Genomic DNA, 21,188 nt, shown 5'->3' on the forward strand with positions numbered 1-21,188 from the left:
TGCAGAAAAATATACACAAAACAGGAAAATGTTTTTTTCTTCAAAAAAAGGAGCTTCTACTGATGCTCAACATAATATCAAGTCCATACATCCGTAAAAGATCAAAACATCCGGTTGCTGCATAGATTCACACAACCACAAATTACAGTCGAAACAACAAAATGTGTATCACAGTGTTGGAGCATCGATCCTGCAATTATATTGCCATCCATGTAGTGTAAACACTTCCTGGGCAACCCGCTCCACCTGAGTAAACACGCCGTGGCACTATGATTTTCACACAACCATAGCGATCAATAGATTATAGAAGGTTGCAGCCCCAACTAGAATTAAGATTCAAGTCTATTATCTAAACCTTGCTACCAGCGGCCAAGCATATTGGGAACACCACGTGGCACTTATAAGGCCTCCTTTGATTCAAAGGGTTTTCATAAGAATTTTGTAGGGTTGAAATCCTAGAATTTTTTCCTACGTTGGTCGTTTGATTTGTAGGATTGAATCCATAGGAACTTTTTCAGAGGATTCATTTGTACTACATTTCATAGAAAATCTGCCATCCACTCCAGCCTCTTGATAGAAATTCTTTGGTGTAATCAGACAAACTTTAGGGCAAACAAAATCCTAGAAGGTTTAAGTGGACATGACATAGCAATCCTCCGTTTTTCCTATTCTCGCATTTTTCCAATCATGTGGATCAACCTAAATTCATTGCAACCTACACGATCGACCATTTTGTACAAGCGAGCAAGCTGACAATCATAAAACATGTGTCTCATTGTCTCATGGTTTTGTTACTTAGAAGTTGCTTGTATAAAAAACGGTTTTTGCTATTTAGAAGTTGCTTGTTTTGTAGTTTGAAATCACTCAACGTGTTGGCTCTCGTATCTTAATCCAACAACAACGTCGTGTGAGAGAAGAGTGGGGATGGTACCTATGTTTTAGTTTAAATACTCTAATGCATCAATTGAGATTTAAACATTTTTCGTCATAGTCGGAAGTCAGATGCCAGAGAAATGCCCACTTTCAAAAAAATCTAGAATAAAAATATTAAAAACCAAGAAGTACCCGATACAAAATTTCGAAGAAAGACGACATAAACATAAAAAACAGAAAATAAATGCGAGGTTAGCGAGCGTTCACGTGGACGTACGTGTGTGCGGTGAAAAGAAAAAGGTCTGCGAAACATGAACCACATCTGGACGTACCGGCTGCGAATTCTCTTTTTCGAAACATGAATAGACAAACAACACTGTTCTTGCAGTACACGCTCTGTTCTTCCAGGGTGTCACAAATGTCCCATGGTTTGTTTAGCCGCTGTTAATTACGTACTCCGTATTTTGGTTCTCTCCGGAAAGTAAATACGGAGTGAGTTTATTTTAGAATAAGTAATCCGCATCCTTTTCTCTCTCGAGATCAGAGATTGCACATGGTGCATTCTCGTGCGCCGCATCCCAAAAATTCGATCGGACCCCAAGGTCGCTGCTGTGCGTGCCATGAATGGTCAAGGATATGGATGATCTTCAAAAATGCAGCTGCTGCTATTGGTCGGCTGGTTGGGACGTGATCTCCTCGAACCGGCCGTGGAGCCCCGCGCACCGGCAACCCCGGTGCCCCGCCGACGACATGAACTCCAGCAGCGAGCCGCCGCCGCCGCCGTACGACGACGGCCGGCAATTGTCGCAGCACGGCGCGTCCGGGGCGCCGTCCATGCCTGGTGAAGCAGGACCCGCCGCCGCCCATTCCGGCACCAGGGCGCCGACCTCGGCGTCGATGATCCCGGCGATGCGCGCCACCTCGTGGCCGGTGACGATGTCCAGCTCCCCCGCCATCTCCGCCGCCACGCTCTGCGCCGTGTCGGCGCCCACGTCGAACGGGAAGTAGATGCTCCGGACCAGGCCTGATCTGTCGGCAATGCGCAGCCGCAGGAAGATGCCCCCGTCCTCCATCCTCCTCCCCTTGATCTTCATCTCCACGCCGCCGCCAACATCATCGCCGTTGCAGTCGACTTCGTGCTCATCGAACAGCAGCTCAACCCCATGGTACCTGGCGCTCTCACCACCATCATCCTCGCCTTCGTCGTCGCAATACGATCTATCCGCCGACAGCGTGTCTTCCTCCTCCTCGCCGTTGATGCTTTTCGATAGTCCGTTGCTCGGCGTAGATCCGCCATTGCTGTCGGCATGGTGCTGGTGCTGGTACTCCTCCTGAAAAGAAGGCTGGCGATGGAGAGGATGATAATAATCGTGCACCACATCCCCTGGATCAGAGAAGCTTCCGCCGATCTGCAGGAAACGGTCATAGAGCAGCTCCCTGGCGGCGGGCCTCCGCGACGCCGGCGCCAGGCACCTGTCGATGAATCGCCTCGCCGCCGGGTCCCTCACCTTGTACAGAGCTTCAGGCCTTATCCCCTGCAAATCCATCCCCTTAATTTCAGCTTAGCCGCCATGATTATGGGTTGAGCAAGTAAGGAAGAAGGAAGTGGATGAGAGATTGGTCCGTGCGTACGGCCATGGCTTTGTTGTAGATTTGGAGGGGGGAGGAGGAGCACTCGGCGTAGGGGAATTCCAGGGTGAGCATCTCGAGCACGCACATCCCGAAGGAGTAGACGTCGGCGCGGCCGTCGACGTAGTCCTCGCCGCCGTAGACCTCGGGCGCCATGAACTCGGGCGTGCGGAAGGCGGCGAGGCCGAGACCGAGGTCGCCGATCTTGGCCTCGCCCTTGTGGCCGTTGACGAAGATGTTGGCGCAGCTGAGGTCCCCGTGGACGACGGGCGGGGAGTGGCCCTGCAGGTAGGCTAAACCCTCCAGGATCTGCCGGGACCAGCGCCGCACCGCCGCCATGCTCACCACCCGGTGCTTCTCCCTGTACTGGCGGAGGGTTCCGGACGAGAAGAGCTCCGTGAGGAAGTTGAGGGTGCGGCGGCGCGGGTCGACCCAGGCGGCGTGGAGCCGCATCAGGGCCCGGTGCCGGAGCGCCGCCAGGAGGCGGACCTCGCCGTAGAGGCGGTCCAGGTCGCCGCCGCCGCCGGCGCTTCGCAGGAAGTCGTGGAGGCGCACCTGGTTCCACGCCACCTCGATGCCCTGCCACTCGTCGAACCCCCTGTACCTGCACCCTCACACCAGCAGTCACCGCCATTAATCAGCACACGCAGACCATTCGAGAAGAAAGTGGTCAAGCTTAATTAGGCGGAGATGGTCTTGATAATTACACGGTCTTTGCGGAGCCCTTGCCGAGAACCTCGTCGTACTGCAGCGCGAGGAGGAGAAGCGAGAAGGGGAAGAACATTCGTCAGAGGCAGCTTTTTTTTTTCCGATAAAGCAGAGAGGCAGCTGGACTGGAGGAAGAAGACGATGGAACGATGATGAAGCTGGGAATCAAAATGCAACGTACCCTGCCGTATCTTCCAGTGGGATCGACCTCCGCATACCCTACTGGCGGGTCACCGGCCTGCGGCAGCTGCGGGGCGCCATGGCTCCTCTGCCGTGGTCTCGTCCTTGACGCCGCCCCATGGCAGCTCCTCGCTTGCTCAGGCATTGCTTCCCAGTGGAGAGGAGCTGAGGCCTGAGGAGATCGAGGAGGAGGAAGCGGAGGCTGCCGGCCGGCCGGCAGGGGCGGGGGCGTGGCACGCGGAGTGGGATCTCGAGGGCGGCAGAGGCAGAGCACCTCTCGCTCTCTCGTTCTGTCGTTAATTAAGCGTGACGATTTTTTTAATATAGTACGCTAATGGAGTTTGTGGAGGAGGTAGTAGAGCAGAGGCGCCGGTGCTTCCTAAGCTTGGGAATTTGTAGCTGGATGCATGGAATCCTGCCTGGAACTATAAAAATATGCAGCAAATCTATGTGCAGAAACGGGCAAACGTGATAAGACGAGGGAGTATGAATACGCCGTACCCGCACCCTTGTCGGACGGGGTTCGGCAATGGATTGCCAATGCTGTAGTTGGCGACTATCAAAGGATTAATCTACTCTCACTCCGTCCCAAATCCACTCCACTGATTTGGGACGTCTCTTTGCGGCGGCGTTAGGCGGAGTAGAGAATGCGTTCAGAAGGAAAAGAATTGCTCCTATCAAGCAAGTGGCATGATAGCGACAGAAATCAAAGTGACGCAGTGTTAAGAGAAACCACAAGAGCACACGACTTGCAAATAAGCTTAACATGGATGGATGTCAATCGACTCGGCACCTGATGTTGTGATCGATCGTGCTATATACTCCCTCCGTTTCATAAAGATTGGCATGAATTTGAACTAAAGCTAGTTTAAATCCGTACCAATCTTTATGGAACGGAGGGAGTACAAAACTACCGCAGGCCAAGCATATGGGTACAAAAGGGAGACGCACACACTTGACTTTGATTACCACAGACGTCTTGCAGATTTTCTGTCAGCTGTTGTAGCTTCACTTGCCTAGATGAGTCAGGATCCTGCTGATGATCGCCTCTTTCTTACCGGAAACTGGGAGGCCATGCGCCGTCAGGTAGGATTTTAAATCCATCACCGTCATTTCCTTGAGCTGCAAGATCGCAGGTTCAGAATTTTATACAACACAAACATCAGTGTGGTTTAACTTGGGGTTTGGATGAATGGCATGCTTCAGAGAGACCGATGGAAATCCAATTTAAACGTGCATGTTGTTCATAAATCTTTTGGATGAAACGATGCAGCATATTAGTTTTAGATGTGTAAGCTTTGCGTTTTATGTTATCTCAATCTCATTGAACATGCCAATGATTCTTGGTGGATCTATGGTGCATAAAATGCAAAGGTACAGCATATGTTGCTGCTATAGCTAGTGTTGGAACTACAGCAACAGGTAGAGGAACTGGCGACTATCAACAGATTAATTTATCCGATAATAGTTTTGCGTATAAAGCAGTTCTTGGCAAAATTTAGTGCTTAACAAACTCGAAGAACAATCTTGGTAATGTAACCTGATTACTCACCTTTCCAGTATCTGCAAGGTCTGCCCAATCATAAGCTGCACTTTTCTGTGAAGCTGCATCAGTAATCGCTTTCCTCTTCTTTGAGGCCCCAGCTTTTGATGCTGCTGCCTCAGCTTCCTCTTGGTCATAATTTTCACCGAATACTGAAGCCTTAAATTCTTCTATAGCTTTGACTATTCCTGGCCTGAAATAAGAGTAAGTAAAGATCCAACAAAAACAAAAGAGATGACTGTTGCATGTTGCTTCTATACAATCAATAAGTACATAAGTAGATCCGAAGCTTATTTGGGCATGGCATGCTTTCTTATACAGACAACAAAAATACCTTAAGCTTATTCGAGCATGCGATAGATTGCAAGGAACTAATAGGGGAATTAGGGTCTAGCACACACACATAGACAAATAAAAACATGTACCTAGCCATGCCTTCTTCATCAGGCAGAGTCTCATCCTTTATATCCGGCATTTCATCCTCACCTAAAGCTAAGGCTTCCAAGATCCCATAGTGTTTTTGCAAAGCTGTTTCATGGTGGAGAACAGAAGCCACAATGAGAATAATGAGGATATCACTGAATTTAGAGTGCTTTGCAGTAATTTCATAATGCTCGTCGGCATGCTGACCCAACAGGATCTAGGGCTACATGCATCAGCAAACAGCCAAGCACTCTTGGGATATATAGTCATGCAAGATAGGGGGAAATCTCTGAGAGGAATACATAGCTTAACAGTAAATTTAATTTATCAATAAGCAAAAATATCCGGTGAAAATCACCTTTATGGTCACAAGTCCATGAAACCATCGTAAAAAGTTCGAAAAAAATCGCATATGTTAAAGAAGTGATGTTTTACATGTGTGTAAAATTTCAAGTCCAAACTCAATTGAGTTTAGCAGCAGGGAACAAACAAAATCAGCATGAATAGTGATTCTTCACTGTTAGACACTAGCATAGTGCCCATGCATTGCTATGAAATCGCAAAGAAAAGGAAAAGAAAAAAGTTACATATAACAACGTAATAGTTAGATTATGGGCCGACGTCGATTTGAACTATGAACCAAGCTCATGGAGATTGGAGCAGGGGCAACAGGAAGAGATTGGCGGAAGGAAGGGGTATCGGTTGCAGCTCCAATTCGTGGGAATGCACGGTCTGACTTGTTAGGTCCGCGTTGTTGGGTAAGAAGAGAACCGCTGAGAAAGAGTGAACGGACGACCACCAACTCCAAACTTTATAAGTAGGGAAGATTCATTTGTATATTTCTCTTTTTTATTTCTTCAAAACGCAATTGAGTTTCGACTTGAAATTTTGCAGGGTGCTAGAACATCATACCTCCAACATGCTGTATTTCTGTATGAATTTTTTAAAACATCTAAATATGGTTTCTACAGAGTTTGCACCGAAAGTGTGGTTTTCACCTGATATTTTGCCATTATATAAATGTAGTGATTTACCTGGGTTAGCAAAATCATGTACTGAGAAATTCTTCAGTTCAGTACGCCTCAACAAATTTGAAGCTTTCTTAATTTGCTCATCTGTACCACGAGGTGCATCCCCAGAAGTCAGATGAACCTGCACACCAATGTAAAATTGTTGGCTTACTGAAAAGACGAAACATAAATGCAGTGCCGGTTGTTACCTCTTCAGGATATCTAACATCGTCCGAATATGGAAGATAGATCATGTGCATTCCAGGGGGCTCATTTTGACCACCAGAAGAAATAACCTCTTCCTGTGTTTTTCTCAGCGATCATTTCGGAAAGCAAATTAGTTATAGCTACATAATAAGAAACCCAAGAAGCTCAGACAAAAATTATCATGTTATACAATAATACAGCAATACAAAAACAGTGAATGTGATGCATGTGTCTTTATGTTATGAATTATGTAAGAACTTTTTGCATCATCAACTTTCACATCTTACCCTACAAGTGGGAAGTCAGAGAAATCAGAAGATGGAAAAGTTGAGTAACTTTTTTTTTAACTAAGAGGTGCTTGTGGAGCCAAGTCATTTTGGGTCTATTACAGATTAAATCAGTACCTCACTGAGATATATCTAAGTAATCAGTTGAAAGAAGCATGGATATTACAGTCAAATCCTGAAATAATCAAACCCAAATGTTTCCAGATGTAGCACTGTGGTGCCTAGATATGCTGATATGTAACACTCATGTTGTACGGAAACATAATTACCAGGATCCTTTTGTACGGAAACAAGCTGAGTTTTTATATTGAATAGATTTATTCCTGAAGAGGTTGTTGATATCACACGCATTACCTAGCAATCATTGTAAAACATAGACATGGAAAGCATAGCTTACTTGTGCAACAAGGGCTACCAGCTGCGGGCGGGTTGGTGTCCCGTAAAATGCAAGAGCAAACCTGAAATCATACATATCATAATTGTAAGTTTGTAACAAGGATCATATAACCGTAGAAGACAAACATGAAATGTTACATTTATAATACTATAAGCGTGTGTAATCTTGATACAGAACTTCTTAGTCTATCCTCAGCCACTTATGCCATGAAGGATAAGATGAAACGCATGATAGGATAAGGCGTTATATCTGTTGTCCTGGCCATAGATACTACTCCAGATATGTAAGTGAAGCTCTTATTGACTTTGGCACCTCCCACACGAAAAAAGAAACGTGTAAAGTTGAGCATAGGTGCCAACTACCAAAACACCAAAATAGCAACCAAAGGAAGTGTTTTGAATTTTTGACATCCACATTTGATAATATGAAGTCCAAACATGTAAAGCTCAATGCACAAATTAGTACTATCAATATACAAGCCCAACAAAAGTTAAGACGAAACAGGAAAGCAGCCCAATGGCTCCGAGGAGAACATGCTCCTGGGATTAAAAGTAAACTAAAAAATTGAAATCTAAAAGAATCACATGTGAATTTTAGAACCATGTTTCATTGAAATTTTTGCACTGGAAAAAAAATCAGTGCTAAAGAATGAATTTTAAAAACACTAAAACTTATGTTTTTACACAGTCCGCAAAAAATGATCTTTGTTTCATGAAAATTTACAGCGACAGACGCGACTCAAACATTTACATGTCTAATTTTCTTTAAAAATTTGCATTTGCATTTAAAAAAAATACCTGGGGCATGTGCTCCCGGGTTAAAAGATAACAGGTAAATGACATTCACTGGCCACTTAAATTTCAGAAGAGTACCCAAAAAATCATTTAGATCTATGACCTAAAAGAAATAACTCTCCCTGTTGCCTACCGTATTTTGCCATCCTTTCCACATCATACGCTAAAAAGTTTTCCTTCACCCACTTTCCTGGCAGCATAGCAGACTATAGAGACGTCTATTTGAATTCGATAATTGTCCTCTATGAATAATGCCTCAACATCACATAAAAGTGTTTCCCCACAGTTTGAGTGGGCATGAATTTTAATAGTACTTCTACCTGAAGTGATACTTCAACAAAAAAAATGTTACAATCAAAAGTCTGTTTGAATTCATTACATATCCACTGTGAATAATACATCAATATCACATGCAAGTGCTTGTACAACAAGAAAATGTCATGCGAGAACCAATAATCCAATACCAAATTTTGCACTGATTCTTATTTTTAGGATAGCTTTATGCACATAGATTCCAGGTCACAGACAAGCTTTCTTTCTCAAGTAGTCATAGAAGTTGCGGCAGGATTGGTATAGGTTATAGTGACTAACCTTCCAAGGCGCAGCATCGAGCTATGTAAAGCAACAAAAACGCGAGTGCTTCCAAATACTTGCTACATCAAAGCAAATGAGATCAATTTAGTATGCACCCAGAATTTAAATGCCCTTTACATGTTTCGTGAGGTTTATTTGGTTTAAATTAGTAACCCCGATAATATAGACAAAGCCAATAATTTGAAGGATATATTAATATTTTTACTATGAGAACAGCTTATTGAAGCTGAACAGGAAGCACTATGCATTAGAAGGTCTAGGTCAAACCAAAAAAAAAATGCTTTCTGCACATAATGAAAACGTTTTCATCAAGGAAATCTATTGAAAGGTTATGACTAAGATTATCTCGCTCCAGCTAGAGAAGCCAATATATAAAAAATGAATCCAACGGAGGAGGAGCCCTGTGGAATTTAATCAAGGTAGAAACAACAGTGAGATACCAGAATTTGCTCCTGATAGGACTCACACCCTGCTTGGCAGGGACATACCCAGGGGCGGATCCACGTTATGGCCCATGGGGGCATCTGCCCCCACTTGTGTTTTCCAGCCCAGTAGCATATGGCCCATGTCACAAGGAAAATGCCCCCACTAAGCCCATTTATACATTTTCGCCCCCTCTGAATTATTTTCCTGGGTCCGCCCACCACGAGCTCCTAACATTCCTACAGCCCAGTTCTCTAGAGAAGCAGGTATAATGAGGATATTCTTATCAAGGAAAAACGACTTAGATTGTCTGCCTCAAGGAAGAGAAGTAAATGGTCTCGAGAGGAAAAAAAATGTTCATGAAATAACAAAGTATCCATCATAGTGAGTATAAAAAAGGTAGTGTTATTACCTCATCACTGGGATAAATAAACGTTGATGGTCTTAAGTTATGATAATCTTTCAAGCAATCCAATGGCTTGAAGCCTAAAAGGCGAAGATGATGACTTGCAACCCTCTTCACATCAGACAATTCGCGGACAGAAAATTTAACAACTTTGCTGCAGAAAGAGAATACATAGGGTATTTTAAGATAACAAATACAAGCATCGAACTGACATAAGAAAAAGCAAATGTTGGAGTCTGTGATGGGTGGCCCGTCACTGCAGTGATTCGTGAAACAATCAGGAAGCTGATGGTTGAAGTTAACTCAAATCCAGAAATAAGAAAATACATAGGTACATGACACCCCCAGGGTCATATGCGTCTTACTCGTTGTATAGCTGGAAGCGCTTTTGAGGATTCTGAAGGAGGGCCCCGGTGTCATTGCATATGAAAGACCTTTCAGCCTGTGAACATTATTTTATGTGTTAAAAAAATGTAAGCACAGAGCAACAGCAAGAGAAGAGCTGCATTGTAAATCTTTCCCAGTAAAAGAAAGTTACCAAAAGTGAGAACACTCACATGCCATAAGATATGCAACATTTAGTTATGCACATTAAGGGACAGGTACAAAAAACAGGCATTTACACATGTGAAAGTGCTGTATGTTTCTGACTTTATGTTATGTTCAAGAGGCACAGCAATGCTTAATCGGTAGTACTATAGAATGATGAGTTCTTGATAGTTTCCTTTTTGTGTGGTAGACACGTCAAAACTCACCATCAATTCCCCTGAAGGTTGACATATGCATGACCATAAAAATAGTAGCACTACGATCAAATTAGATGATATCATGCAGCCCTCTGATCAGATCAATTTCTAACTATGGCTCGTTAATTCACTGCCTCCTCTTAGCCATTATATAAAATCAATTTCTTAAGATCCCAGCAGTGCGGCCACGAAACATTTTGGTCTGACTAACTATTACTGGGTTCTTTGCAGCCGTGTGTCTGCAAATCATGGACTGATCAGATCACCTAGTTCTGCCTTCCCCTTGCCTGCGCTTGTGTGCATTCTCCCTTTCGACTAGTATATATTTTCTTTTTCTTTATAATAATGTTTTACTGTCGGGGCTTCTCCTACAGTTTCCATTCAAAAATAAGTTACTAGTTGGGTATTGATCTAATATATTGGTTAAACACGAATCAGACATCTGAAATAAGAAAGTTATAATAGCTGGGTATTTCTTATATATCTAAAATTCTAAATAGGAGGCCCCCACTACCTATTTCTCTGAACATGCAAGCATGCCACATCACTAGGCCCACCATGCACATTGTCATGCAAACCATGCCACCTCATCAAATCATGCATATCTTTTTTTTCAAGCCATGCATGTATTCATCTGCATTTTTTTTCCTTTGAAGTTATAACAGGAAAATAAAATGCTTAGATGTTATATAAAATATTATCCAAGAGATGGTACTCATCAATACTATGGTGAGCTCATCAGTGTAAGGAATGGGTTCAGATGAACCCAATAAAAAATGTCAAACTCAATAGAATTTAGACCTAATAGTACATCTGAACCCCATGGTTATAATAGAGTGAACCCAATACTTGATTTTCCTGGCTCCGCCCCTATTTGTCATGATAGCATAATAACCTTTGATCGTGCATGGGTAAAATCCAAAATAGAAACAGACTGGTTTAAATATTTTCCATATAGCATAACTTCACCTTTAACGGAAGGTTACTGATTGAGTCAAGCCATGTAATTGCCCCTACAAATAAAAGTAAATAATTTATGCTCAAGTCACAACAACATTTTGTAAAGGAGCATAGGACAGACAGATAGTCAGAGCATGCCTGGAACAGTTGGCCGGATTAGCGCATATGTGTTCACTTCTATGCAAACATCATTGGTTATTGCAAATGCAAGAGTTTTGACTTTGCGCTTCTTCATCATCCGTTTCCTCAGTTGATTAGTCATATCCTCCAGCCTTCAAAGAAGATGTTACTAGAGTGATGTTAAGAGTAGGTTAAACTGTCTAGTTAAAGGAAAGCACAAGTACATGTCCTTTCCGAAATGATTAAAAGCGTAAGACCCATAGCATAACAATTGTTATGCATAGCAAGAGATGCTGAGATGTAGCTGGAGGCTCCAGATTGCGGAAGCTCTAGTGTTAGCCAATAAATCTTGTTGATGTACCAAGCAGAATATGCATTTAAGTCTTACAGCTGGAGATTAGTTCACACAAGACATGCCACCGAGGTTACTTAGGGTGTGTTTGGGAGAGCTCCACTCCACAGATTCACCAGTGAAGCTGGTGAAGTTGTGCCTAACACCCTCAATTCCATATTTTGGTAGAATGGAGCTGAGATGGTGCCTAGTTCATTTTGGTGAAGCTGGTAAAGGGTTGATCCACTTTATTCCTGTGCCTCCCTGTTAGCCTTCTGCCCTTTGAGTTGGTTTCAGATTACCCACCAATGCCACTGACTATACCCCCTTCGACCCAACCAACCGGCTTCCTCTCGTCAGAAATCCCCTCGCTCACCCGCTTCTGTTCTCCCATGGCGCAGCCCTAGCTGCTGCTCACGCCGCCGCCTCCTCTCCCCGGCGAGGTCCTCCCCTACAGAGACTATCCCGGAGTTCTCTTCACCCCGCGCATGCCTCGTCCAGATCCAGTATGAAGGCATGGACAGGAAGGCGCCACCATCTTCTCAACTCACCGCATAAGGCCTCCACCAGGTCCTAGCGCTTGGCGGTACCCTCCTGAACCATGACACTCTCGTCCTTGTCCTCAAGAACCTCGCCATCACCCTCATTGCAGACCACCATGTGCAGAGCAAGAGCATTGGTGGATCCCGCTAACCGGCATCTGCCACGACTGTGGCCTCATTGCCGAGCACGACGACCTGGACCTCAGAGCCATCTGCCGACCAAGAAGGTAGCCAGTCTCCTCCTGTTGTAATTTTCTTCTTCGTCCTCATAAACATTGCAGCTAATTGTTGTATGGCTTGTAGCAAAATCATGATTAGTGTATTACTATTACTAGTTACCACATTCTGTGAATGTTGAATTTTCCGGAGCAGAAATTGATGGCTTTTGTATACTTGTAGCAAAATATCTGTGAATGTTGCATCTTTAGCATAAATCAGATGGATATGCGTTCTTTCAATAATAATTGCTGCAACAAGGATGTCCGACAACGTCATTGTTTTCTAGGTTGTATATCCTATGTAGCTCTGTGAGTCTGGAAATGAAGGATCGAGAGATCAAGAAAGCTCTGAATATAACCGTAATTTTTTTCTTAAATAGAATATCATTGATCTAAGAAAGCTCTGAATGCAACCATTGATCATGCTATCTCTGGTTTGCAGGATTAGGAATGTAAGCACTAGAGGATTGCTGATACTGTACAAGAAAATTTGTAAAATTAGAGTTTTTAAGTGCTCGCAAGACTCTGATGAGTTATAGATCATGATTGCAGCTGGTACATCCAGACAGACCCAAAGTTTGTTAATGCTTGCAAGGAGCAGTATTGAGGGTCCTTTGATAGGAATTTAGCTTAAGTTCCTACAGGCTGGTGTGTGTATTTGTTCATGACTTGTTGTCCTATTGCTCTGTATGTGCTAGTAGTACTACACTACCAGCGTTGATCTACTTCTATATTTCGGATAGTGCAAAAAATTCTTTGTCGATGGAAGTATTCATGCTATATCTTGTATCCTTTTATCAGATTGTTTTTTTTTAGTAGTTAAAACTGTTTCTTGTATTTCTAGCAGAAAAGAAAGAACTATACAGACAGTTATACCTGCCTTTAAAAAAATTAGTTACATGTATGATGGACCGATCGTACGCTGCTGGAGTTAACGTGTAGCAACAAGCAAGTACGTGCGGAGTAAACAGCAGACTAGAGGGCACTTTGGTCCTTTCACAGCAAGTTCTTGTAAACCTGAATCTGAAGTTAGCAAATTACCCAAACACTTTCTTATAGCTCCAGAGTGAGAAAGTGGAGTGGAGTTTACAGGTAGAGTGGAGCTGAGGTGGAGTGGAGCTCGTGTACAAAAAACTTTATGGAAGTATCCTTATGCTAAAACAAAGATAACAAGAGCCATTCAACTTTGAATGTTTTCGTCCTCCAGTACTAAAATATGTGGAGGACCCAGTGTAGAATTGCCACAAAATAGTCACTATACGAATTTCATGGAAGATAATAACTAGTCTGCATAATCACAAAACACAAAAAATTGTGTAATGATCAGCAGATCTGATTCTGTCAGACTGACTCGGATTATCTCCATTAACCACAGTTTGCAAGCTCAGACTCAAGTATCAATATCTGTTTTCTACCTTTTTTTGTACAAAGAATGAGACGCTATGGAGTATTCACATTCGAATCAACAAAAAGAAAGAAATAATCAACAAGTAATATTGATGCTTTAAGAAGTAAGGAACAATACTTGTCACCAGCAGATGGCACATACTGCACTATATCATCTCCCTCCAGACCAATCAAATCCTGGGAGATGGAAGTTGCTTAGCAGTTGGCAGTGATAAGGGGGGAAGCTGCGAAGACTTACTGCATAAAACAGGGACATGTTGAAGTCCTCGTCGGGCCTACTCAATGGAAGAAGTTCGATGGACAGGCCAAGATCTTGTGCATCCTGAAGGCAGACAAGTAATCATACAGCAAAAAAAAAGGAACATACAGCATTGCTTTGCTTGCATATGTGGGCTGTTCGGTGTGAATATAGAATAGATGTGTCATACACATACTTTTGCACGTTGAATTGTTGTCCTAATCATATCAGTCTTTGCTGCTCCAGTAATACCACCAAAAGGATCATCCTCATTGGTGAATATGAGAATTCTCTTAACAACGGTCTTCACAGATCTGGAGAATTTCAAATCAAGAAGGTGGAATCACTGAACTTGAACCAAAAAGGTGTTAATCATTGCATTAAATGATAGTTAAAGCACTTAAGTGTGCTACGCTCATTACATGTAAGTATATGCATCAACATTCAGCAAAATGTAGCTAGTGCAAACTATATCATTATGCATAATATACACAATTTCAGCTTCACTGTGATATTGTATCCCTCCAGAAAGGTACAGGTAATACTTGTCAGGTGCACAGGCTAAACCACTAAGAAACAGGTTAATATGCTGCTGGAATTTGTTAATCAATATAAACTACGATGTAGAGTGGTGTTACCCCTTGCGTAGAAGTGCCTGTGCAACCCAAAGAGCATTATACAAGGTATTCTCTCGAGATCCAGAGGTTATTCCATATCGACTTCCAATATTATTCATAAAAGAATCTAGCATAAGTAAAAAAAGATTTAGAACCATATATAAAAACGAGAATTGCTTAGATTTCCCTACACAAGTATCACACTTTAATCTTATCCATCTGGCCTTTTTGTTCACACCAAAAAAATGGAAATAAACATCATGATTAGGATGTCGATGTATGTACTAATGACATTTCGCAATCAACATCAACAATCTAGGAACATGATAATTGGCGTTGAAGTTTCGAATGACTAAGAGAACACAAGAGATTAAATGAATTTGAGATAAAGAATCAAATGAGATAATACAAATCTCAACTTTCAGTATTGTAGCGTGATTTATATGCATGTGTATTGTGTAATCTGATATAAGTTTAGCATGCAACTGTACAGTTTCGAAGTTTGAGTAGGATCTGGATCTCTATACATCCCATATATAGAAGCAGCCTAGCATTCATATCCCTCCATCTCTGACCAGATGTGCAAAAAAACAATTCATGGAGTATGATTACCTTCAATACACGAAAATTCTTTAATCAGCCTTGCATCGGGCCTATCAAGTGGTTCTCTTTCTGTGACATTGTAAACATAAACACCAGCCAGATCCTGTAGGTTTTTCTTTTCTTTCTGCAAGAGTTATGTGAAAGCTATATCAAAAGAGGGTATCATGTAATATTAGTGTATCAGTTTCACTTCATAAGGAAAAGCATGAAGAATCTAATCCAACAACGCCGCCTGTTAGTTGAAAAATAGTAAACTACATGGTGCAAAACAAAACAGTTCGTCTCAGTTTTTCACACAGCTAGCTGCTATAACAGACACAACAACAAACTAGAGCAATATGTTACTCTTTCAACACCAGGCAGTGCTGATCTTTCCCTTTTGAGGATAAACAAAGTCAACTTGGGAGACATAACTTAAGTCCTCAAGTTCACTGTTAATTCCCCAGCTTAGTAATTGTACATATATGAAGTAAAACTAGGAAGAGAAGTCGTTGCAGAGAGAAGCATATTGAAGTTTAAAGTCTAGAATAATAGGTCGAAACTCAAATACCTCACCGTTGCCTGGTCTGAACAAATACTTGTGGAAAAATCATAGGATTCAGACAGCAAAAAAATTAGCTAACTAATCAAATCACTGGTAACAGAGTCGTCAAAGCATCAAGTCATAGATTAAAAGTTTTGAGGAGCAACTTACAGTGTTAAAGAAACATATTGAAACTTCATCGTGGGATCTCCCGATAATCTGAGTCTTCAGAGACTGCGTGATGCAGTTCACTATGGTATGGAAATGTGTTTCCTGCTTCTCATCTGACTGCAAGAAACGGCAAGGACACCATGCTTTGTTACCTAGTAAAGAAAATTGACCACAATCCTCCACAAAGTTTACAAACTGAACATCAGGGACTCAAGTAAGCCCATACTATTGGCATCACCTCCCCCAAAACATCAGGATCAAATGCTCTGTTACCTATGACTGTAAGGAAGGCATACTGCCACTCGAAGCTAAAGTGACAACCCGTGAGAGAAACTTGTGATCATACAGAAAGAAGAAAGAATACACATGCTCGTGTTGTCGAGCTAGGCGCGTATAATAAGGCTTCACCTGGGCGGTGGTGGCAGGCGTGAACATCTTGGGCGACGCGTCGATGAGGTAGACGACCATCTCCTTGTTTGCCTCTCTCTCCTGCACAACAGATGTTAGCGTCACCACATCGCCGACACACGCAGGAATCGAACCCAAAATGGGAAGGGGGAAACGGGGGGCAGAGAGCAAGAGCAGGGAAATCGGACATGGAGGTTGTCGTCATCCTCGTCGCTGTCGTCGCGGAAGATGCCCTCGGGGTCCAGGTCCATGGCGCGTCGGGGAAGTCAACGAACGGCGGTCGGGGAAGTTTCCAGTAGCTTCCAGAATCGTCCTAGGGTTTTAGGGCGCCTGGGAAAACCTTCCGGTGGTTTCTTGGGGAGAAGAGAGGGGCCGGAGAGGAGAGCATAGCTAAGTGGGCCTGGGCCTTTTGGGCCCACGCGTGTTTCCAAATATGGCGCCACAACGTTTTCACCAAATTTGAACGGACGGCCGGCCGTCTACTATCTCTGTGGGCGGCGTCCTCGTTGCAGAAGGAAAAGCGTCGGCGGCATGATTCCGCTGCAGTTCGATGTTTCGTGAGCGAGTTCATCTTTATCTTGTCCATGGATCGGCAAAAATTGAGCTCTAATGTTGGACCTGCCGTCACGAAAACTCCGAGATATTTGAAGACCCCCGTGTTCCGTGGCTGGCCGACAATTTGCCAGGTTCATCTTCCATCTGGATGTATGGATAGAACCCATCCATCATTGTGAGGTCCAATTTCCATTGCAAATTTTTCCCGCTTGCCCTTCGTCCAAACTCCAAATTCCAACCGGGCAAGCCATTCCAAATCCCAGAACCCAACGGCGGGCGGTGGCAGATTGCAGTGCACACCAGGCTGTTCCAGAAATTTCGTCCAGGACCTACTCACGGGCTAGCCTCCCTCGACACAATCTGATAATCTACTGTTCATCACATTAAACAAGCAAACAATTTCGTATTAACAGCTTGACAAGTACACCTTGGAACGAGATTAGCGACAAGCATTGGAGGATCATGGATTGAAGGAGATCAACAAAAAGATTATGAATCTAGAAGGAACCATCTAGTATTATAACTTTAAGACAAATCGTCCTCAACATACAGGAGGTATAGGATAGGATATAGGATTGAGATCGATCCAGCTAGCTAGAGAACGGGATCGAATTTACAGGAAGACGCTGCTAAAAACTGAGGAGGATTCATGGGATTCTACTAATGGTGGTTTCTGGCCACCATGATTTCGCTACCAAGATGAGCAAACGCTTCTACTTCTTGGCCTTCCTTGCCGCCGCCTTGCGCACAGGAGCAGCCGCCGCCTTCTTGGGAGTGGCGGCCTTCTTCACAGGGGTAGCCGCTTTCTTCTTGGCCGCCGGCGCCTTCTTCCCGGGCGCGTCCTTGGCGGAGGTCCTGGCCGCCTTGGCCTGGCGGCCCCTTTTCGGGGTAGCGGCGGCGGCGGGGGCCTTGGTCTTGGGAGCAGCGGTCTTGGCCTTGGGCTTCGGGGACGCCTTGGGCTTGGCGACCTTGGTGGCCGCCTTGGTCTTCGCCGCCGGCTTGGTGACCTTGGGCTTTTTGGCGGCGGGCTTGGCGGCTGCCTTGGGCTTGGCAGCTGGCTTGGGCTTGGCGGCGGGGGCCTTGGCAGGGGCGGCAGCGGCGGCCTTGGCAGGCAGCTTGAAGGAGTTCTTCACCTTGGTCAGCTTCCCAGTGGCGGCGAGCTTCTTGAGCTGCACGGCGAGTAGCTTCCTGAAGTTGCCCGGCAGCTGCTCGCCGTGCTTGGACTCGATGTGCTTCCCGATGGCCACCGAGCTCGACCCAGTCCTCTCCTTGAGCGCCACGATCGCCGCAGTGATCATCTGCGGAGTCACAGCAAACACGAAACATCTCAGATCCAGCCCAAAACGCAAAAGCATAAATCGAATCAACCACAAGAGAACGAACAATCACGATCGATCGATTGAAATTCTTCTTCTTTACCTCGGCGTAGGAAGGATGAGCGGAGGGCTTCTTAGCCGCGGCGGGCTTCTTGGCCTTGGCAGCCTTGGCCGGCTTGGCGGCCTTCTTCTCCGCGACCTCGGCGGGCGCCGGTGACTCGACCTCGGTAGCGGGGACCTCAGGGGCAGCCACCTCCGTCGCCATTTCTCTCTCAGGGATACGAGCTCCGGCGGTTTTGCTTTAGCTTTTAGCTTGTGCGGCGGTGAAGGGTGTTTGATGGCCGGAGTGGAGGACGACGCCCGGTTTAAATAGCGGGGGGGCGAGGTGGGCTGCGGCGCGCTCTGATTGGCTCCGCCGACCCTCACGCGGATCGCCACCCGGATACGCCTTGCTTTTGACGTCAGCCGTAGGATGGGGCGACATCCAACGGGCGAGGCCGCTCCTCGCGTCGTGGCTCGGATCCTGCGTCCCAGGGGTCGGCGCCCGCGGCCTCGATCCTGTTCCTGCCTGTGCTTCTGCTCCGACTTTGCAAGCTCGTAACTCTCGCCTCCGTGCATCGTTTTCGTCCATATTTTCTCCGTTGTGTAGGCACGTAAAGTAGCTTTCGAATGTGGGTGGTCTCGTGGCGTTTGGTTTAGAATGCCGGGAGAAAATGTCCATGGACTGATGACGGGTCAGGTTGGGGGAACCGGTGTGTGGGTGTGCTTCTCTCCCGACTTCGGCACGCGATATCTCTCGGCACGATCTACCGTTTTGCATGAATTTTGATGCATTTTGTAGATCAAGAAATTACCTTTGCAACGGGAGTGGTCTCGCTCGATTTGGTGTAGGATCCCGAGAGAAATCGCCGGCGGAGTGACGGCAGGTCGGAACGGTTGTTTTGTGAAGGATGTTTCCTTTTCTGTTGCTCCGCGTCGCTTCTGGCGCAGCAGCTAAACTCCGGCCACCGTCGGGCCTTGCTTGCGATGCGGCACCGACTCCGGCGAGCTCCCAGGCCTAATTTGGTCGTGACAATGTTGTTAGCACACAAATGGATAAGAACCATACAACACGTTGCCGTACGGCTGTGTGTGTGATGGATTGGCTGGTGTGCAAGCCTGAGGTTACCTTTTCGTGCCTAACAGTATATGATAGGTAACATGATGAGTGGACATCATAACGTGAAATAAACACATTTCTACACCACATAACAACAGATTAAAAGATTGGTCTAGCACTCGTGATCACGTATAGGAGTAGCTACAGATATCCCTCAAAGCATTCAAACAACGCAGGTTTAATTAGAGGCCAGAAAACTAGATCTCGCAACAGGTGATAAATCACGGTTTGCGTAAGAACGAAATTGCTCTATCACACGGCTATTTGCTTCATCCAAAAATAGTCGAGATCTTACCATTTTGGTTAAATTCACATATAATCCCTCCCGTCCACCTAGCTAGACGATGCCATCTGCGACCAAGGGTTGATTTCAACAGCAAAGCCACTGTGTTCAACCCCTCCTCTAGCACGTTGTAATCCCTCCTGCCGCTAGCCGCCCATCTTCCTCCTCGTAGTTTACGGGTTGCCAAGATAGAGATTGGGGCCTGCAACACATAGGTAGACATGAGCAACGTGATATCGGTCGGCGCAACATGAGCACTTGTGGCCGAAAGGGGACAAAGATGACGCCTGCAGCGACGGCTGACGAGAAGGGGGCATAAGGTGCACGGCGACGGTCGGCGAGTACGAGAGAGGTGTAGGTCCCCCGGCATCGACGGCGGACAAGCAGGAGGCGTAAGGTGGGGGGCGACGGTCGGACAAGTAGGAGAGAAGTGTGAGGCGGGCGGCGGCGTGATGCGCGGTTTGAGTGTTGTGGCTATTAGGGCACGGCGTGTAGGTCAAGGGGAAAGGGGATTATATATAAGTTTCAAGGAGATATCCACACCGTCTATTGTTGATCCGATGGTCTTAAGTTTTGGTTGATTTTCTTTACACAAAAAATCGGGTAATGGATGAGAAATCCATGTATGGAACGTTATAATTTGCTTTTGGCTATTTTGCATATGCACATTGTTGACAACTTGGCGTTGCAGCCGTGTGATGAGCACGTGTCGCGTAAAATGCAATCATTCTACTTAACAAAAGATGTCTCAACTTTGACCAAATTTGAATGCATCTATACACCAAGTCATGCTAGATACATCCAAATTTTGACAAACTTGAGACATCTTTTATTAGACGGAGGAATATCATACGATTATTTGATTCATCTAAAATAGTCAACCTCTCACCACTGTGTTTAAGTTATGTTCCCGTGTTGCAAAGAAATATCCACACCCTCTAGTGTTGATCCAAGGGTCTAAAGATTTGGTTGATTTTCTTTCAGAAACTAGTCAATCAATGTATCAGAATTCCATGTATGTATGGAACGTTCCTATGTGCTCTCGATTATTTGCATATTCACATTTCGTTCACGATGTCGACGGAGTTTTAAGATGAGAAAAGTCCATTTTAGACTCTGAACTTGTTAAGATCTTCTGAATCAAACCCTAACTTTCTAATCACAGGTTTTCAGACCCTGATCTAGCTAATCCAGGTCAATTAAACCCTTGACCCGAGAAAACCCGTTTGGTACGGTCGGGATTGATCTGCGGTCTGCCCATGGTTTATCTCCTCGTGGCGCTCATTGCAGTCTTTTTCTTCATCGATCTACATCTGCCAGTGCGGCCGCGGGGGCGCCCGTTGGAAATATGCCCTAGAGGCAATAATAAATTTGTTATTATCATATTTCCTTGTTCTTGATAAATATTTATTATCCATGCTATAATAGTATTGACAGGAAACTAAATAGATGTGTGGATAAATAAACAAATACCGTGTCCCTAATACATCTCTACTAGATTAGCTCGTTGATTAAAA

General features: G+C 44.7%; 3 protein-coding genes across 3 annotated transcripts; all 3 read right to left on the reverse strand.

Moving 5' to 3' along the window:
• Nucleotides 1-1,196: 1,196 nt before the first annotated feature.
• LOC100828759 (probable serine/threonine-protein kinase WNK3) lies at nucleotides 1,197-3,909 on the reverse strand. Its single transcript, XM_003561292.4, has 4 exons — nucleotides 3,392-3,909; nucleotides 3,210-3,247; nucleotides 2,506-3,106; nucleotides 1,197-2,408 (listed from the first exon to the last, which is right to left on the reverse strand). Exons 1-4 carry the CDS (start codon nucleotides 3,533-3,535, stop codon nucleotides 1,539-1,541), a joined length of 1,653 nt encoding a protein of 550 aa, XP_003561340.1. The 5' UTR covers nucleotides 3,536-3,909; the 3' UTR covers nucleotides 1,197-1,538.
• Nucleotides 3,910-4,112: 203 nt separating this feature from the next.
• Nucleotides 4,113-16,764, reverse strand: LOC100829027 (ATP-dependent DNA helicase 2 subunit KU70). The gene is made up of 19 exons (XM_003557418.4): nucleotides 16,547-16,764; nucleotides 16,359-16,439; nucleotides 15,951-16,067; nucleotides 15,266-15,380; nucleotides 14,675-14,780; nucleotides 14,233-14,350; nucleotides 14,037-14,120; nucleotides 13,917-13,975; nucleotides 11,319-11,452; nucleotides 11,190-11,233; nucleotides 9,840-9,916; nucleotides 9,481-9,628; nucleotides 8,643-8,704; nucleotides 7,258-7,318; nucleotides 6,576-6,668; nucleotides 6,391-6,508; nucleotides 5,359-5,461; nucleotides 4,943-5,126; nucleotides 4,113-4,512 (listed from the first exon to the last, which is right to left on the reverse strand). Exons 1-19 carry the CDS (start codon nucleotides 16,607-16,609, stop codon nucleotides 4,399-4,401), a joined length of 1,881 nt encoding a protein of 626 aa, XP_003557466.1. The 5' UTR covers nucleotides 16,610-16,764; the 3' UTR covers nucleotides 4,113-4,398.
• A 638-nt stretch (nucleotides 16,765-17,402) lies between these two features.
• LOC100829326 (histone H1) lies at nucleotides 17,403-18,578 on the reverse strand. Its single transcript, XM_003557419.3, has 2 exons — nucleotides 18,333-18,578; nucleotides 17,403-18,211 (listed from the first exon to the last, which is right to left on the reverse strand). The coding sequence occupies exons 1-2, from the start codon at nucleotides 18,492-18,494 to the stop codon at nucleotides 17,627-17,629; spliced, it is 747 nt and encodes a 248-aa protein (XP_003557467.1). The 5' UTR covers nucleotides 18,495-18,578; the 3' UTR covers nucleotides 17,403-17,626.
• Between the last annotated feature and the right edge of the window lie 2,610 nt (nucleotides 18,579-21,188).

The sequence above is a fragment of the Brachypodium distachyon genome, chromosome 1 (genome assembly GCF_000005505.3).
Source record: "Brachypodium distachyon strain Bd21 chromosome 1, Brachypodium_distachyon_v3.0, whole genome shotgun sequence".
Classification (NCBI taxonomy): Eukaryota; Viridiplantae; Streptophyta; class Magnoliopsida; order Poales; family Poaceae; genus Brachypodium; species Brachypodium distachyon.